The sequence below is a fragment of the Tachypleus tridentatus genome, unplaced genomic scaffold (assembly GCF_004210375.1).
Source record: "Tachypleus tridentatus isolate NWPU-2018 unplaced genomic scaffold, ASM421037v1 Hic_cluster_2, whole genome shotgun sequence".
NCBI classification, from domain to species: domain Eukaryota; kingdom Metazoa; phylum Arthropoda; class Merostomata; order Xiphosura; family Limulidae; genus Tachypleus; species Tachypleus tridentatus.
Window position 1 is genome coordinate 5,672,407 of NW_027467782.1, and position 18,649 is coordinate 5,691,055.

The 18,649-nt window shown below is 32.6% G+C and overlaps 2 protein-coding genes and 1 long non-coding RNA gene across 9 annotated transcripts in view; 1 reads left to right on the forward strand and 2 right to left on the reverse strand.

The window, feature by feature from the left end:
• Positions 1-18,233, forward strand: part of LOC143242667 (dynein axonemal heavy chain 12-like) — a 29,760-nt gene extending 11,527 nt beyond the window's left edge. Inside the window, exons 2-3 of one of the 3 annotated variants that reach the window (XM_076486151.1) lie at positions 14,568-14,682; positions 17,927-18,233. In XM_076486151.1, coding sequence (XP_076342266.1) covers positions 14,568-14,682; positions 17,927-17,932 — 121 coding nt within the window. In that variant the 3' untranslated portion in view covers positions 17,933-18,233. Of the gene's footprint in view, positions 1-2,189; positions 2,292-4,994; positions 5,226-14,567; positions 14,683-17,926 lie in introns of those variants that run through there. The other 2 variants (XM_076486150.1, XM_076486149.1) reach the window with 2 other exon arrangements.
• Positions 1-18,649, reverse strand: part of LOC143242663 (dynein axonemal heavy chain 7-like) — a 619,118-nt gene that overhangs the window by 394,935 nt on the left and 205,534 nt on the right. The window lies entirely within an intron of this gene.
• Positions 692-18,649, reverse strand: part of LOC143242671 (uncharacterized) — a 34,096-nt gene continuing 16,138 nt past the window's right edge. For both annotated transcript variants that reach the window (XR_013023124.1, XR_013023125.1), the window contains exon 4: positions 692-4,269. This is a non-coding gene — a long non-coding RNA (uncharacterized LOC143242671). The remainder of the gene's footprint in view (positions 4,270-18,649) is intronic.

Consider the following 18,649-nt stretch of genomic DNA (forward strand, 5'->3'; position numbering starts at 1 on the left):
CTTAGATTATCTGTTATAAGAAAGCCTAACGTTACTTGATCACTGAATCAATTTTTAAATAATTTAACAACAAATACTACATTCTGTAAGAATCATTTTACTATAGATAAAACTTTTATTGACATGGAAATAATGCGAGCAGCAAATCTTGTCAATGAAACCACAGTGTTCTCAGGGATGCATTAAACAGATGTCATATATGACATGTCTGGTTAGTAAAGCTTAACAAATCAGTATTTCATTATGTGTGTAACAGGTTCTTATCCATAAATTGTGGTGACATATGTGTCGATGTTAATTGTTATTTCTCATTTCCATGCAAGTGGTCTGAAATAGCTGCAAATGGTATCAACTTTGAATTTCAAAATGGATGCCCTGAACATTAATAGAAAATCTGGCAGTAATTATATTGTAAATCAGTGTGCCATTTGTATAATGTTTAGATATTGTTGCCAAAAATCTAGCCAGAAAAATATCAAACCTAGAATTTGCCACATCAGCAAGAAATTATAAAATTTTGTTTGATATAAAAATGAGTTGTTTTCCAGTTAATGTTTCATTCCAATTTTTCAAAATTTACAGTAAAGTAGTTATGGATGTAATCAGTTTGGTTGTGCCTGAATGTGGATTAGGTTGTAGTGAACATTTATTCTATGATAAGTATTAGATAATGATTAGCCAAAATGTATTCAGTTTTATTCTCAGATGAATTTTATAAAAGTTTCATAAATAATACAGCCTTGTTTACAGAACTTGTAGACACCTTGAGCTCCTTTGTTTTCTGTTTTCAACTCTTATTTGGTTAACTTTGTTCTGCTGGCTTTTATTAGAGAACTGGAATCATCCTTTCAGGCATGTTATTTTCCTTTGATTAATGCAGTTTTTTTTTCAAAATGTAAAGCTGGTTCAGACACACAAATAATTATTTCATAATGTTGAGAAAATCAGAAACTGTAATCGTGGACATTCTAAATTAAATATTTCAAACCAGTTTTTTGAAGTTAAAGTTAACAATAACCATTTCTTTGTTTAGAATTAAGCACAAAGCTACACATTGGGCTATTTTTGTTCTGCCCACCACGGGTATCAAAACCCAGTTTTTAGCAGTGTGAGTTCACAGACATACTGCAGTGCCACTGAGGTGCATTAGCAATAGTAAATTGTATCTGAATTTAAATACACACACTTTAGGTTTTCAAGATAATAAAATTATTGCAATCCACATTTACAATGCCTGCATATAGAGTAACTTATCAACTATAGCCTCAACTGCTGGTTCAAACAAAGATATTGCCATTTCTTCTGAGCAGCCTGTGTCTTTTGCCAAGCTACCTGTGACAGGACAAGACTGTAATGCTTGGTCTGTGAATATATTGTGCATCAACAGTATAACAATAGATAAACCACATCCAGCATTTCTCCTGGTGTTAGAAATGGTTCTTATAATATAAACACCAAACCAGGCTATTATTTCCACCTGAAAAGATAATTACAGGAATTTTAAAAACAAAACACTCGTCTCAACTCGAGGCTTTCTTATGCAGATAAGTTTGTTTCAAAATGCATTTGAAAATGAAAAATAATTACCATAGTTTGGTGACAATTGGAAAAGCATATGCTCTGAATAAAAGGAAGGATATTCTGTTATCAGATGACACACACACAAGCTGATCTACAAATACATAGTTATATACAATATTTTATTGTTCACCCACAATATTAGTTTATAATAAGGTTAACAGAATTTTTGGAAGCAACTGGTGCATTATAATAGTTACAAAAAATAGCAGTATTATTTTTAAATTTTTCAGTTTAATTTATATAACTTTGGTGCACTTTGGATGTGGTCCAATATATTAATTCACTAAAATTGTATATATTAGTTCATTAATTTGACTTTACTACTACTACATTCCATTTACACATATGTATGTAATTAAGTTACAAAATGCATCACAATACAAATAAATGAATTAGTGGGAAATCTCACTTATTTTATACTATATTATTATGGGAAATCGAACATTGAACAGATAGCCCATTCTATGTCTTTGTGCTGAAAGAAACATTTATTATATATATAAAAAGTAACTTAAAGTATTTGTTATACCATCACCATGATTACATACACGATCTAAAACTCTGTCTGTAAGAATAATAATAAGCTTTGGAAATTAAAATTGTAACAGATAGAAGATATGGAAGCAGGCATAAATGTGACGAGAGAGTTGTATGATTAAATGGACTCATACAGTGTACCAGTTCCACCTGAGGATATTGCTGGATATTCAGTAAGGTTGATTATTATTTGTCTTATAAACCTCAATATGTACTTTTATAAAACGCTGTATTAGCACATTAGTTAAGTTGATGCATTTCTTTTAAGCTAAGTATGCAATTTGATAAGACTCCATACTGATACATTCAGTTAAATACTGATTAACCTTAACCTCAGTATTTATTTTTATGAAGTTTTGTGTCAGTATCTTAATGAAATTGTTACAATTTTCCACTGGGATGTGAATAAATTAATAAAAGACTGTTAGATCTATATCTAAAGAAAATCTGCACTTTGAAGTCTCATGTTTATGGAGGTGTTAGAATATTATCTTTCATTTATAACAGAAATACTTATGAAAAAAAATTGTGTGATATTGGTTTTGATTATCATCAAGCATTAACTGTGATCTAGTTTTTGAAAATAAAGTTTTAATTTATTTACATCTGACTTAAAGGATCTGTGTTGAACGAAGCAATTCCATCAGAGAAGTAGGAGCCTAATACATGAGTCTCTTACATTAATATGCATACCACCATTTCTGAATTCTGACAAAGCTTTGCTTGAGTATTCTTGACTGAAAAGAAAAAGGATAACTTGTATAATTTACGTTTGCTTTGTCTTCAAACTGACTGTGATCTCTTGACATCTGAAATTGTACATAATAATTGAAACTGCATTTTCTAATATATGCCTTTAAGAAAAGGAGAAAATCTTATGTTGATAACCTTAAAACGTTTTTGTCCCAGTGAAGAGAGCATTCATGCGAGAATAGAAATAAGGTTAGAAAGAGCAATGCTGAGTATGTTAAACAAACAAACCAGCCAAAAAGAAGTATGTCACTTGAGCCAGATGGAAGAAAAACTATATCAAAGATAACAGCAAAAGCTCGGAAATGTTGAGAGATAGTAATGAAAAAAGTTACAAGAAGGATAGGCCTAGAGCCCAGTCACTCTTGAGACTTAGTACAAAAAATGCTACAAGACAAATATAAAAAGTTTCAAATAAAAATATTAGGAGGTAGAAATGGGATCACCAATAAAGTAAGGGAACAAATTAGGAATGAATAATATTTCAGTACTTGGTGGTTCTTGACATGGTGCAACATAAAAAAAGTTGGCATGGTCATTGTTCTGCTTATTCTTTGTGTTTTACTGTGAACTTTAATCCAACTATAGATATGAGTTGGGTTTTATTAGTAACTAATTCTATCTCAATAAATGTCAAAAAAATTCAAAGGAAAAATTAGGAAGTAGGAATAGAGCACAAAAGTAAGGAAACAAGGCATCACTTTTAAAATAATTGCTTTTAACACTTTTCTTATGAAAATTAAATAATCATTAATTGTTAAATCACTAAGTTAGTTAAATAACAACTCTTAAACTAAACAATCTTGTATATCCAACGTATTTACTTGATTTTAATGCTGTGTCCTGTAACAGGAGACTGCCTCATTGGAGCAATAATTATTTTACAATGTAAGAATACTCAATCTGTATGGTAAGTAAAAGAAACAATCAAAAATAAAAGAAAGCATCATTGAAAACTATATGTTATCCTTTAGAGTAAGATTTGTTATTTCAGGACTGATGTGTGTTTGTAATCTAACTTAGGATGTTGTTCATGTTTTTTTATAGGCTTCAGGTGGTTTGCTCTGTCACTTGCAGAAAACTCTCAAACATGAATCATCAGAAAGACAGACATGTATAACAAATTTGAACTTGTTAAGGATATTGATGAACTTAAGCAAAAGGTGAAAGAGTTAAAAAGAGATGTTGAGATAAGAAGGGTCAGGCATTGTTACAAACTTGTGCATGCTCTACACAGTATGGCTAGTGGTGCACCATAAGCGACAGTCAATTCCTATTACTTTGGTGTAGCCCAAAGGTTAGAAATGAATGCTGTTGACTAGCTGCTTTCTCTCTGGTCTTTCAATTTAAACATTAGAGATAGTTAGTGCAGATCATCATTTTGTGGCTTTGCATGGATATCTGAAATAAAAAAAAACAGGAGAAATAAATTTTACAAATGTTTTTTACTTACTAAGACAAGTCAAAAAGTAAATATTATGTGTACAGAAAGTCTTTTCAATTCTCTTAGTATTATCTTGTGTGAAGGTAAACATCAAAAATATTCTCGAGGTTTGTCAGTTCTATTTGCTTGATAAACAGAAAGTACTAAAACAATATACATAGTTAAACAGATATCAAGCACAAACATTCATCTTTCCATCACAGTAAGGGCTGTTCTCCTCTTACATGTTATGTGACTGCTTTTATACTGTTATATGTCCTTAGTCTAATGAGCATGCTTTGGATGATACAAATGTTATTATTACAATGAACAAAAAATGTCACTTTTTAAAATTTTTTATTGATTAACCCAGAATATGGCATTCAAATTCACACATTCTTCATGTCATATGTTGTAGAACTCAAGATGATTTTAATGTAAAATGTCTGTTTTAATTATTAGGTTTTAAAATGAAATATTATGGCTATAATATCATCAAACACCTTCTTGGTGTTTCTTATGTTATATATCAATCATTTTCATAATATCTCTATCTGTGTCAAAGGGAAAGAGTGGAAGTGTGTATGTTGGGTGCCTAAAGATAGATTTATGTTTGTATGTGTGATAGTTTTGGAAATGTAAGAGTTACTGACAAAATAAGTTCTTGAAGTATTATAATTTTTGTGGAATGTATGTATTTTAGGAGTCATTTCTTATGGACGTGAACTCTGATCCACAGAAAGTTACAGACTTACTTTCTTCCTTGGCTGTGAGGTTAGAACAGATAACAGGACAGGCGTCCCAATATAAACAATACCAAAGAGATCTTCAGGTTCCAAATTTTAGAGAAGAGAATGCTCACAATTATAGTAAAAATGGTAGTAATGAAAATGTTGCATTATAAAAACTTGAATAAAAGTGTCCACACATGAAATTTGAATGTTTTAGTTTCTAGAATCAGACACTTTGATATTTTAATTTCTCAGAGAAACATTAAGCATTACAACATAGCATAAGAAATATCAATCTTACAGTTGTTTGGTGTGTGTGTGAGTTGTGATAGTTCATGTGTGGTTAATCAGCTGCACAAGTATTGGTATTTCTGCTTAGTCCATTGTATCTTAGAATTGAAGCTTTATAGCCTGTATTCTCATATTTATTCATACAATACATTACTATTTTTACAGCATCATTTATCAAATTTGGGTAAACACTCAACAAACCAGCAAATATGATTTTCTTTCTTCTCATCTCCACCATGTTTACATTATTCTTTATTATTGGTGTGTTAATGTTAACTTATTCATAACAAAATGCATATCACCATGAAATCTAAAGTTGGGTATGGTTTACATAAATAGCACAACCACTATTCCATGCTTGTAATGTGTTTCATCATTATTAGCTTTTATTTGTGCACTGATGTGGCTTAACAGCAATGGTTAGTGTGGAACAAGAGAGGTATAAGAAAATAACAAATAGCAAGAGGTGCAGCATATACCAGGTTATCTGATAAATAATGTCCAAAAATTTAATACAGAAAGTGCATAATCATTTCTGTCTTTGTAGAAGGCTTTAGTGACTAATTATGTAGTAGGACATGTGTAAAAATATTCAAACAAATAAAAGAAACTAACCCAACTCCACTTTTTCAGATCATTAATCAAATAAACACTTATGAAGATGGATGTGTCTGGGGACCACTTTAAATATGTAATGCTTTATGAGTTTGAAAAAGGCAGTAGTGAAGCAGAAACTACCCAAAACATTCAAGGTGTTTATAGGAGGTGTTAAAACTTGGAAAATGGGTCCATCATGATTTGACAGAAGCCAACCTTGGAGCAAGAGTGGCTATTTGTACTTTTCTGCACTCTTGTGAATGTAACTTACTTTTTTTGGGGGCAAAATAGTGACTGGAAACGAAAAATGGATATTTTATAAAAATGTTTAGTACTACAGACAATGGCTCAGTACAAATAAAATAGCTAAGGCACACACCCGAAATAGGAAAATCTTGTTAAACATTTGGTGGGATATTGTTGATGTGATTCACTTTGAGTTGCTGCCACTCAATGTAGCATTTACACCAGACTTCTATTGTTAACAGTTAGAGCACTTGAATGTTACACTGAAAGAAAAGAGGCCTGCTTTTATCATTTGTAAAGGTGTTGTATTATACCAGAATAATGTAAGGATCACATCTGAAAAGATTGAAGAGCTGGACTGGGAAAAACTTTCACATTCTCTTTATTCTCTAGACCTTGCCCCATCTGATTATAATTTATTTTGATGTTTGCAGAACTTTCTTAATGGAAAACAGCTTAGAACACATGAAGATGTCAAAACTATTCTCTATTACATTATTTTCCTTCAAATCCCAATGATTTTATAGAAGTGGAATTCAGAAGCTTGTGAATCATTGGCAGGAAATAATTAATAATAATGGAACATACATTGTTGATGAAATAACAGTAAAAGCATTTGAAATCCTTTCTCTTTTTCTGAACCTAAAATTGGACATGACTTAAGGGATGACCTGATATGTACAGAAACCACATATTTACATCCTATTCAGATGGGCCTGACATTTTACAATCTTACATGAGTTGTACATATATTTGTTAGATACAGATTACAGTCTGCCCAGGAAAAGTTAAAAGTGTGAAAGATTTCTAAGAGCATATTGGACATTTTTAACTGCAAGAATCACAATCATTTGTTTTAACTTATTCTAATTGCATTTTTCTTTTATTTATTTTTTGAAATGAAAACAAAATGACATCTGAAATTATTTTTATCTCTACTGAAATAAAATAGAAAATATCAACATGTGACATGTCACACCCTTTTCTACAAATCTACTCTTAAATTCAAAAGAATAATGTTCAATGTTTTTATTTTATTTATAGAATTGTGTATGATATTTTCTCAGTTATTTGATCGTAATTTCATTGTGTGGCAACAAGACAAGTTGAATATAATGATTGGATTACATTTTATTAAGCTATTATATGATAAAAGTAACGGCTAAGAAATATTTTCAGTCATTTTAATACAGACAATAGAGATTGTCTGAAACTTCTATTAAACTTTTCAAAAAATTAAAATTGTTAGTTGTTTTAAACAATGCACATATGAATGTGTTATAAATAACAAAACATTTACATCAGTTCAGCATATAAAGCTCAAATACCATAACATCACTTGAGATTTGATACTTTTATATATTTTTGGTATTGATGGGATTGGTTTTAGTTTTCTCTGTGTATATTTTGCAATATACTTAGCTGTTAAGGTTCATATATGTGTAATATTTAAATGAAATAATTGTTATTCCAAAACATACTAACCATCAGCTGACAAAACAGCTATTCTTTGACATCAGCTCTGTCTATCTAATCATTGGTTTCATATATTGTTTTATAACCCATTTAAATGCCCTTAGCAATATCTAATTTGCAAATTTCTCCTCCCTCTTCTATGCATTTTCTATCCTGGTACTGTATACAAGTACCTGACTCAGATAATTTAATCACTTATTCTAATGACAACAATGTGTTGCTTATTTCCCCATTGTGGAATGTAATTTTCACACCATCTTGTGGATTTCAGTATAATTATAATTACAAAAAAAAGACATGATATTTGCAGGTATGAATTCCCATGTTACTGTTGCCAGCAAGGTAATTAATCCACCTTTCCATACTCCTCCTTTGTTATATAGCATCTCTTTTCTTTGGTATGCAGTTTTCCATTTTTTATCCACTGAGAAATGGAGACTTTCATTTGTCCTGGGGTGTTTTATTTTAGGGCTTCTGAAGTTGTCTTTTTGTTGATCCTGGAGAGAATATGGATTCTGTTTTCTGACATTTTTCTTCACTATATTGACTTTTGAAGTCTGATTTGGATCCTAATCCTTTTTTTCTATTCCTCATTTAGGTATGTGATTTTGTGTGGGGCTTTTGCTTGTCTTCTTTTAGTCTACTCCCATCTTGTTGATGAAGGTATTTATTTTCTTCTCCTTCTTGATATTTCTGGTTCAGGCTGGAAGCTTTAATATTGTATTATGTAATGAGATAGATTAACCTTGTTTTCTCCTTTTCTGTTTGCTTGCCTTGGTTTTCCACTTATTGATGGAATTTCTCGTTTTTTGGCTGCTGACGTTTTGATGTCATAAATTGGAGTAATTGACATATATGTAAAACTTTCTCTTCTCCCCATAGGACTTTTCTTTCTAAGCCTGTGGCAAGTATGGAAAGGGGGTACATCTATCTCAGCAATTCTTTTACCATCTCTTTCTCACAACTCCAATTGATTGTAAACTGAAAATTTGTTTTGGTCTATCAAACCTGAAAGTGTTTTGTGATTCACTTTTTCTCCTTTTGTGGTAATCTTCTTGACTGTGTTTCCATTGGGATCCTTCAGTTTCTCTTGAATTTCCCAATTTCTTCAGAAGTGGATTCCCAAGTATCCATTTTGCATATTTTGGTCCATACAGTTGAGGTATCTTCTGAATTACATCTCAACAGATTCAGCACATGTTTTTTGCTGGCTCTTTCATTAATACAGTGGTGAACTTTTTACAGGCCAATATTCAGACTTCTTCCACTGCTTTTCTCTCATGTTCTTTACATGCTTGGGAGTTTTTCCTTACCCCATGACTGTTTTTAACATCTGCTGGATTATAAGGAGGAAGGGGGTATATTTGTACACTCTTGTATCTTTATTTTCCAGGGTCCCCTATATATTGATTTCACTGGTTTCTACTTTGTGAAGAGTGTTGCCAAGACAAGTGTGCTTCTCTCAGTCCATTTCAACACTAGCAGCTGATTTGGTAAATCTTACTACTGATTTTGACAGGATCTGTAGAAATGATGTGTTCAATAAGACCATCTAAGTGCTTTCTAGATGATATTACTATATTATCATGGACTGCTATTCATGAACTATCCTGAATAAAGCTAAAGGTGATTCTGCCAGTCATTGGATTGAATAAATCGGGGTTGGTTTTTCTTTAAAATTTAGGAAATTGGCCCACCTATTGCACAGTTCCTCAGGACTCCCATCTTGCATTTCCCTACCCTCAGATTTTACTAATGGAGCTAGGGAGTCATTACCATACACAGTGTCCCTGTGGTATTGGACAGAGGCTTTTCCTCCAGAGTGTTAGAGAAGAGAGCAAAGTTAGGGGCACTCGTACTTTGGTCCCTGGATGTTTTTCTCATATGTCATTTAGAGTAGGACCAATCTCTGTGAGAGCCTACTCATAATTTCAGTTCATAGTTGACATGAAGCTATCTGGTTGAGGGGGTGCATAGACCATTTTTTTTATCAATGTCAGTTTTTTTATTATCTATGGAAGGAAATCCACTTTCTCCTCGTAATTCCAAATGTGAAATACTCTGACCTTAGGTCCTTAATTGAGCACAGGTTCCACATTCTCTACATAATTCTTGGGGCAAGCCAAATACTCATTATCCATTTGGTTAGGGAGAGAGAATGAGTATTTGTAATTCCATACTGGATGATTTCACCTGGACTAGTTCAGGTGAAAGTTTGTTCACTTCAGTGTTGCTTACTTTTTTGTTGTAGTTTTGTTGGTGCAAAACACGTCATTCTACAGTTACAGGTTGGGATTAAATCAAAAGTATATATATCTATGACATTGCAGTCCTATAGCCATTAATGCCAACGTGGGATATAGGGACCAAGGCCCCTTAATTCCAACCCTGAGTTGTTGCAGCTTTGATTGTCTGGTTGAGATTGGCTTGTAATAATTACTCATGTACTATTCCACCTTTGATATAGGAACTAAGTTTTGGGTGAAGAGCATACCTGTTCTGTATGTAGTGTGGTTCTCCCATTTGTGTACCACTTTTATCTTCATACACCACTGTTCAGTGCAGACACTTTCTGTATGGATCATGCTCACACAGTTCCCTCTACTTTCTGAGGGTGGGATTCTTGCTATATTGTCAGCTAATGGTAAATATGTTTTGGAAGTTAACATTTTCCGTTCAGGAAAATGTATTTTCAATAATACTCATCTTCACCGACTTCTACCCTGCTTCCCCACTGAGAGCCAGTGTCAGTCTTGATAAAGTGATTACACTATCTAAGTCAGATACTTATATATATAGTACCAGGATAGAGGACACATTGACAATGGTGGAGAAATTTGCAAATTAGATGTTACCAGGGGCATTTACCTGCATTACAAAAGACTGAAGCATGTGAGACTAGTGCTTAAAAGTGCTTGGACAAGCCGATGGCAAAGAATGACTAAATTGTCAGTGGCAGTAACTATTACTGAAAATACATTTTAGTTCACAAAATGTTAAGTGACTATGAGAACAAAATATCAGTTCCCTAGTCTTATCTTTCTCACTTTTAAATATGAAAATGCACCAACAGTGTGAATTCATTTTACAATCTTAAATATGCTCAATAAGATCTTTGAACATCAGAGGTGCTATCCTAGTAACACTTTCCAATAATTCAATGTCCTTTATGAGGTAAGGAGCCCAAAATTGAATACTACTCCAAATGTGGCCAAACAAATGAACAATAAAATGACATTATAACTTTTTTGAAACTTTCACTCACTATTTTTGTAGATGCAGTCTGTAATCCTATTTGCCCTGCCACTGATTAGCAACAGCATATTGTGATGTTAAGTAATCGATTAGCCAGAACACAAAGAAAATAGAAGATTTTGTGAGAATGCAGACTAAAACAAATGCTTTTTTTAGCTAAAGGTGAACAAATGAATGATTAGGTGATGGTATACAGTCTGATGGTAGGACTATTGTGTTGTGATTTATTTGCTTGAATGAGTGTTGTTCCACTTGTTGTTGTTTTTCTAGGGTTTCAATGTTTTAGGCTGATTCCCTTCATTAGGCAGTAAAGAATATGTTGCAGTATAATATATATGAATAATATATATACATACCGTATTTTATATTGTGTCATATTAACCTATCAATAATTATTAACATATCACTTAACAGTTCGTGTGTAATCTAACCAGAAAACCTAATTATCATAGTTTTTCAGTGTGTGCTATTTAAGGTACTTTTAAAACAGTTCACAACTATTTACAGCTGTTCCAGTTTTGATGTATGTGTTGAAAGTTTTAACATCTAACTTCAAGTCTCTTCATCAAATACATTTAATGTTTTGTACTGCTGTTTTGTATAAGATGAAATATGGAATATAAAAAAAAACTGGAGAATAAAACATTGGAAAATATCCAGAATAATAAGTTTTCATTAATCAGTGATGAATCACCAACCAATAACGATAAAAATTGTTGGATGTTTTACTTGATTATCTTGCCCATAAAGCTAAATATTTAAGTGAAACAATGAACCATTGAGTGTGATAAAAGCTGATATTGAGTCCTTGTATAATGAAAGTGTTAAGCTATGGGAAAAGCAAAGATTTATGCACATGGTAGAACATAACATTATTTATAGGACTAAAGAATGTATTAAAGACAAGGTTATAAGGGGTGACCAAACTTCTTGACATAAATGGGGTTGTGAGCACATTAAAGGTTGTGATAATCCAAGTTTTTTTTGTATTTCTTTAGCTCAGAGTTGGGGCCCGGCATGACCAACTGTGTTAAGGCATTCGACTCTTAATCCGAGGGTCACGGGTTCGAATCCTGGTTGCACCAAACATGCTAATATTCATTGATATTCAATCCCACTATTCGTTGGTGAAAGAGTAGCCCAAGAATTGTCAGTGGGTGGTGATGACTGGCTGCCTTTTTCATGTCTCACACTGTTAAATTAGGGACGGCTAGCAAATATAGTCCTTGAATAGCTTTGTGTGAAATTCAAAACAAACAAACAAAGCTCAGAGTTGGACTCAAGATCTCTCATGTGTTGGACAAGTGCTCTAATGTCAGGTTTTTATGTATGTAGGCCAGATTATTTACAGTAGGTAATAACTTTCAACAGTAAACAAACAGCACAGTCTACTTGTTTTAAAATAATGTATTAAAACAAGTCAAACATGTATACAAAGTTCAGTATACTCGTGTATTGCAGTTGTATTCAGTGCTTAAAATAATTGTCCCTTTTTAATCATAACTCCACACAAGCTGGTTTATTTAATTTAGAACATAGTTTGACAAGATGCATTATTGTTGTCAGAAGTTTTCATAATTAATAGAATGACAGATTTTCAGCAGAAGACAATTTTATCCTAACTCCATGTACACATATTCATAAAATCTTGAATCACACCTGTGGAAAATGTATTTTATTTGTCAATAACCTTGTGTGTATATAAAGCATTTTATAAATCTTTTATAAAGATTTGGTTGGTTAAAGTAGTGGTCTAACACAAGGTTTAAGGCATCATGAAAAATGTGATGAGATGTTTCCTTGAAATTTGTGTGTTGTTTGGAGTTAGTAATCAATAGGTAAATAATATTCAGGAGATAAAAATAAGGGATAATGAACATATCTTTATTGTTCCACCTTTTTCTGTAGTCTCACACCCACTCTTTAAAAACAGTTTTTTAAATTCCTGATCATTTAAGATAGTTTTGTAGGCTTTTTATACAAATTTGAACATTTTTCTAGTTGTCTTAAGCATATGTGAGAAACAAAAAATATTATTGAAGCCTGCACATTGTTGTGTATTGATTTGTTCAAGCCATTAAAAAAATTAGTATTATGTGAATGATTTTTGTTAACATCAAATTATGTACCTTACTTTAAAATAAAATTGTTTCATGTTAATATTATTTATTTAAAACTAGTATATTAACATTGTATCACTGATGGTTGAATTGTTGAATGTGATATAGCTTTTTTTTATTCAGTTTTAACATACAAAATTGTAATATAGATTATGTAACAGAATTTAAGAAATGCCGTGACTAAATTAAATTCTTATTATTTTAGAAAACCTTTACATTAGGAAATAAAATTACTGGAAACTATAATACTTTTAAATTTGCAATGCATGCTTGAAATAAATATAAAGAAAGAATAAAACAATTAGCTGTGCAAACTTCATGGTATATTTTATGAGGTGTATTGAAAATTACCTTGTAATTTAAATAATTCAGTATGTATCATGTACAAAAAATTAAACACTGGTGTAGGAATCCAGATTTTAAAAGCCATTTCTTTTATCTTAGGATATGGATAATCCATCTAAAATGTTGCTTGTTCTGCCTTCCCAGCTTCTGTCCTTGGAAATTGTTTTGTAATTTAAATGATTCAGCAGGTATAACATGTGTAAAAAAAAAAAATAAATAATATCCATATTTTTTTGAGGTCACCAGGAATGACAGTTTCGAGTGGTTGAAATAGTTGAGATACTACTTGGATGTGTATGCTGATAACTGTATTGTTAGGATTTCAATATATGAGTATAATTACAGCTATGAATATCTTGGTTCTTTTCCTTGTCTGGTGGAACACTCCACTCGCTGTGAGGATCTTGTTTAGCTTTTCTTCTCCTTTACTGTAAGTGCTAAATATAGATACTTATTTAATATACAGTACCCCTTTGCTAGATACTAGAGTGAAATGTACATCGTTAGGGTCTCATTCACTGTGATATATAATTTTGTTATAGAATCAGTAATAGATACGTTCCTCCAGATGCTTTCTTATTTATATTAAAGTCTGCCAAAACACTGTAGCATAATTAAAATCAAAAAATAAAAGTCCAGATTGTTTGTTCTTCTGTAATGACAGGCCTTTCTAACCAACATTTAAATGTGTATAATAGTCTTCTGTGTGTGTGTGTGTGTGTGTATGTTTTTGAATTAACTTGCCTTTCAACTTGTTGAAAATGCACCTTTAAATAATTTCAATCAAGTAATATGACACCAAATGTAAACTTGTAACCAGTCTGAACATGTCTTATCAAAAGTATGCAGATAAATGGTTTGCATTATGAGTGGCAGATATGTCATACAACTGACAAGATAACCAATTGATAAAACAGATATGACATTGAAATAAATTATTATTAATCCAAAATCTTTATTTTTTGTTACTAATATAATGCATTTTATTTTTCTTTGTTAGTTTGTAAATCAGAAGTATTATAATATATATGTGATTTTCTTAAGAGTTAACCTGTTAATTACACTGTAATAAGTTATAAAGAGTATTCAAAGTGATGTACCCACAATCCACTGAAAAGTGATACAAGATAACTAATGAAACCACATTTTACATTTTTGTCTCCGCAAAAGATCACTGCTACTTATATATGATGGGTGCTCTTGAATTAAACTTAGGGGAGCAGCTACTGGCCCTGCAGGGACTGGGAAAACAGAAACTATAAAAGATTTAGCCAAGTCATTTGCAGTTTGGTGTGTTGTGTTTAATTGCTCTGAAGGAACTAATTACAAAGTAAGTCAGTGAGCAATGCTCAAAACTTAATTTCTAAAATAAGATAATACCAGATCCCTTTTGAAGTGGGATATTTCAAATTTTGGAAGATAACAGTTTAAAGGTTACTAAAGGTACTATTTGTGGTAAGGCTGGAAGATAGGAATGTAATTGAATATGTAAGATTAATATCATTTTGTAATACGTTTGAGGCAATTTTGAAATTAATTATAATGTTTACATTTTAGTATTTGAAAAACAAATTCCAAAATATGTTTTATGATAAATCTGATAAAAATTAAACACAGCCAATGCTACAGTTACTCTCATGTTTTTCATCTCTTGATGTGGTTGTATGATGGATAATTATATTCTGGTATCATATTTACCTTCTTCTCACAAAACTAGCTGTTCTTGTTCAGTGGTACCCTCTATATTAAAACTTTTTCTTTATCCATTCCACAAGCCTTCCACTCCTCCTTCTCCATCTGTTGGAAGTGCAAGATTCCAACATGCATCTCTTGTAGGTCATCATGCATGAACTCTTCATTAGCAAGAGTATGATATAATCATGTGATGCATGTGACTTCCTCTGCAATCATCTACTGTATTATAATTCCTTGGTCAGCAGTATTTGAGCTCAGACATATTCTTTTGTTTGTTTATTGCTGTATGTTTGATTTTGTTTTTCTCATGAAGTAGTTATTCTTTGCTTTAATTTTATTTCTTCAACCTGATTCTTATGTTCATATTTATCCCATACCTTTTGTTTTCCCATACTGTAGAACTTTTACTTTCCCTATTCTTAACATTCTTATACTTTCTTTTTAGATGCATCACCCTCCCAGACATCTTACCCTTCCAGATTGGGACATTAATGTGGCTCAATTTTCCTTTACCCCTGTTTAACCCATTTTTCTCATTTTCCGTCTTTAATTTTTCCCTTAAGTCATATTTCCTTTTTCTCTTATCCTGTGGATGCTAAAGATCAGATTTGTTTACCATTGAAGTTTCACTTATCCTTTGTCAACCTACCCACATTCTCCTTTATTCAGATTGTTTCTTTCACTCAAAATCTTTGGCAGCTTGGGAGGGATGTTCTTTCTTTTCTTCTATTCCCATCTTTGTTTTTGACCAAGATTCAAATGTGCTTCTGTGTCTAGTCAATGTTCTTCATTCTTATATAGCCTACACTACTAACTTGCAGGGAACAGTTTCCATTTCTTTATCCTCTGACAATCCTCCACCCTTCATATCTTTCACCCTCTACTCTTACCAGTTGAGTCCACCCTATGGTTTGGTTGGCCTATTCTTCCCTACCTTCTTCCTCCCAGACATTGTTATCTCAACAAATTTGACACCTCACTTTTTCCATTGGTTTTCATCTGCATTGTCCAGTGGAGGAGAATATGCAATCTGACATATGAACCATTACTTGTACAGGTTCATCTCTCACTATCTTTATCATATCATGGTTTCCTCTTCACTGGAGTCTTGTGTACCACTTGTGGCTGTTATTCAGTCTTTAGTGCAACTCTAGCTGGTAAGTGTTGATTCATACTTTATTTCTTTATTTACTTTTTATCACATGGATTCCACTCTGTGGTGAGTGATGCCTGACAAGATATTCTTGACTCTAAATCCACATTGTACAGCCATGTCAACTTGCACTTTATCTTCCATGCTTTGCATACTGACTGCAAAGATGTGGTGTTACACAAGATTGTTTAAACATGAATAACTTTGCAGAATTTTGCTTGGACTGGTACTACCCATGGACTGTGTGGGTAAAGCAGAAGGAGATTGTTGTTCATGCCTAGAGGGAATAACTCGTTAAGGTCTGTTTTGAAAATAAGGTTTGGTGGTTACCCATCACAATGTTTCTTGTGATAACATTCCTGTGGACTACCTGATGTATTGTCACCCTCCTTTCTTCAAGTGGAGTATGGGATTCATTGCCACATTCCAGTTCCAAGTTCCTGGAATGGTTGTGCATGCTCACTGTGGAGATGAGGTGTTCCACATTATTGCTTGAAAGTGAATATCTTTGCAGTATTTTACTTCATAAACATGTCTGTCTCAGATTGTATCACCCATAGACTGCATGGGTAAAGCAGAAGAAGATTGCTATCCATGCCTAGAGTGAATAACTCATTATGGTCTGTTTTTGAAAGTAATGTTTAGTGGTCACTCATTGCAATACTTCTTGTGATAAATTCCTCTGGACTCTCCAATGCATTCTCACCCTTCTTTAATCATTTCAGTTCCAAGTTACTAGGGTGGTAGACCCTTGTGGCACCCTGCTGAACAAGCTTCACACAATAACCATTCAGTTTCAGAGTAGGTAGGTGGTACTTTGCAGGTGTTGATGATATAATAGCCACCAATTTTGCAATAATCCATACAGTTGAGTGAGAAGTCAAAATGTAGTTCACCTCTTTTAATTGGGAACCATCTTTTTATCCTAGTGTGGATGTCTGTACCCTATGAGCAGATTTTGGATTTAGAGTGAATTAGTCAACATAAGTTTTCACACAGGTTTCAGGTTGTTTATCTTCCTGACTTGATTTTTTCCATCTGTGTTGTGGGTCACAGCAAGGAAAAGTGGGATTGTTCCAAACTATCCTTGTCCTCTCTTTTACAGGGATGTTATTGCCATTTGGATGGCCCCATTCTGTTTAACAGTTGGAGGAGTTGATTACATGAAACGGACATCCTTTTGATATCAGATGTCAAGTATTTGGACTGATAGCTCAGAGCTAATCCTAGTGTCGTACCCAAAAATCAGAGTGGTTTTCACTCTCCCAGTTTTTTGGGTTTGAGATGAAGATGATATGATCCTCTCCTTACCCTTGCATAAATGTCTGTACCCCACAAGAAGGATTTGGAGGTAGTGGGCTTAATGAGAATGGTCCACTGTGCTATAACCACTTTTATCATTGTAGGATTAAGTTACAATATCTTCTGCTGGTTAGGATTACCTTCCTACAACGTTCTGTCTTACTTGGATGTGCTCTTCTTAATTTCCACCCTTATATCTTACACATTTCACACACGGGTAAAAGTATACGTGACTCAGAAATGGTGTGCTTCTCCTCTTTAAATCTCTCAGTTTCAGGGGTATACATCATATGCTTGCACTGATCCCGTTTTATTTTGTGAGAGGAGGTATGTAATGTATCAGAAGTTATAATTTTCCTACACTGAAAATGTGTTTCTGATGAGCAATTATAATTTCCTACCCTTCCTCTCCACTTTTCTCCAGTGCTGACATCTGCCAAGTTTCAAAGTGGTGGTTTGTTAGAGGACTGAAGAGAGAATCACATGTGTCATGTGAGCATATCATTCTCCTATTGGTGAAGAGGCTACACATGATGGCTTTCATGAGACACATGTTGGAATCATGCAACTTCAATATGGAAAGGAGGAGGGGCAAAAGGCTTGTCGCATGCATTATATGCAAATAAACAGCACTGAACGAGAATAGCTACTGTTGTGAGAGAAGTATAAGTATGTATCAGAAATACATTTTCAGTATTGGAAAATTATAACTTGTAACTATCATGTGTGTTGCCAAAACAGATACAGCTTTTAAAAATATTTAATTTGAGTTTGATTATCAGTATCTAATAACAATAACTTTTCAGTCCACCTATTATTAAATGATCATAGTTTATGTTCTGTTTTTTCCTTACGTTTTAACAATTTAAAATATAGTGGCAGTGCTTTCATTTTCTAGTAAAGAGCTCTTCTTATTAGCTAACCATCTCTCCACTGACATTTTTTACTTTGCATGTCACAAGATGTTAGTAAATTACAATTAAATGTAATTAAACTACATTTTTCATGGTATAGCAATAAATATAGCTTAAAAATGTAGCTAATAATCCATATTTTAATAGTGTAATAATAATTTCAAATTTTAATTTTATAAGGCAGTATTAAAAAAAAAATTTCTATTTGTGATAATTGAGTCATTGTCTTTCTT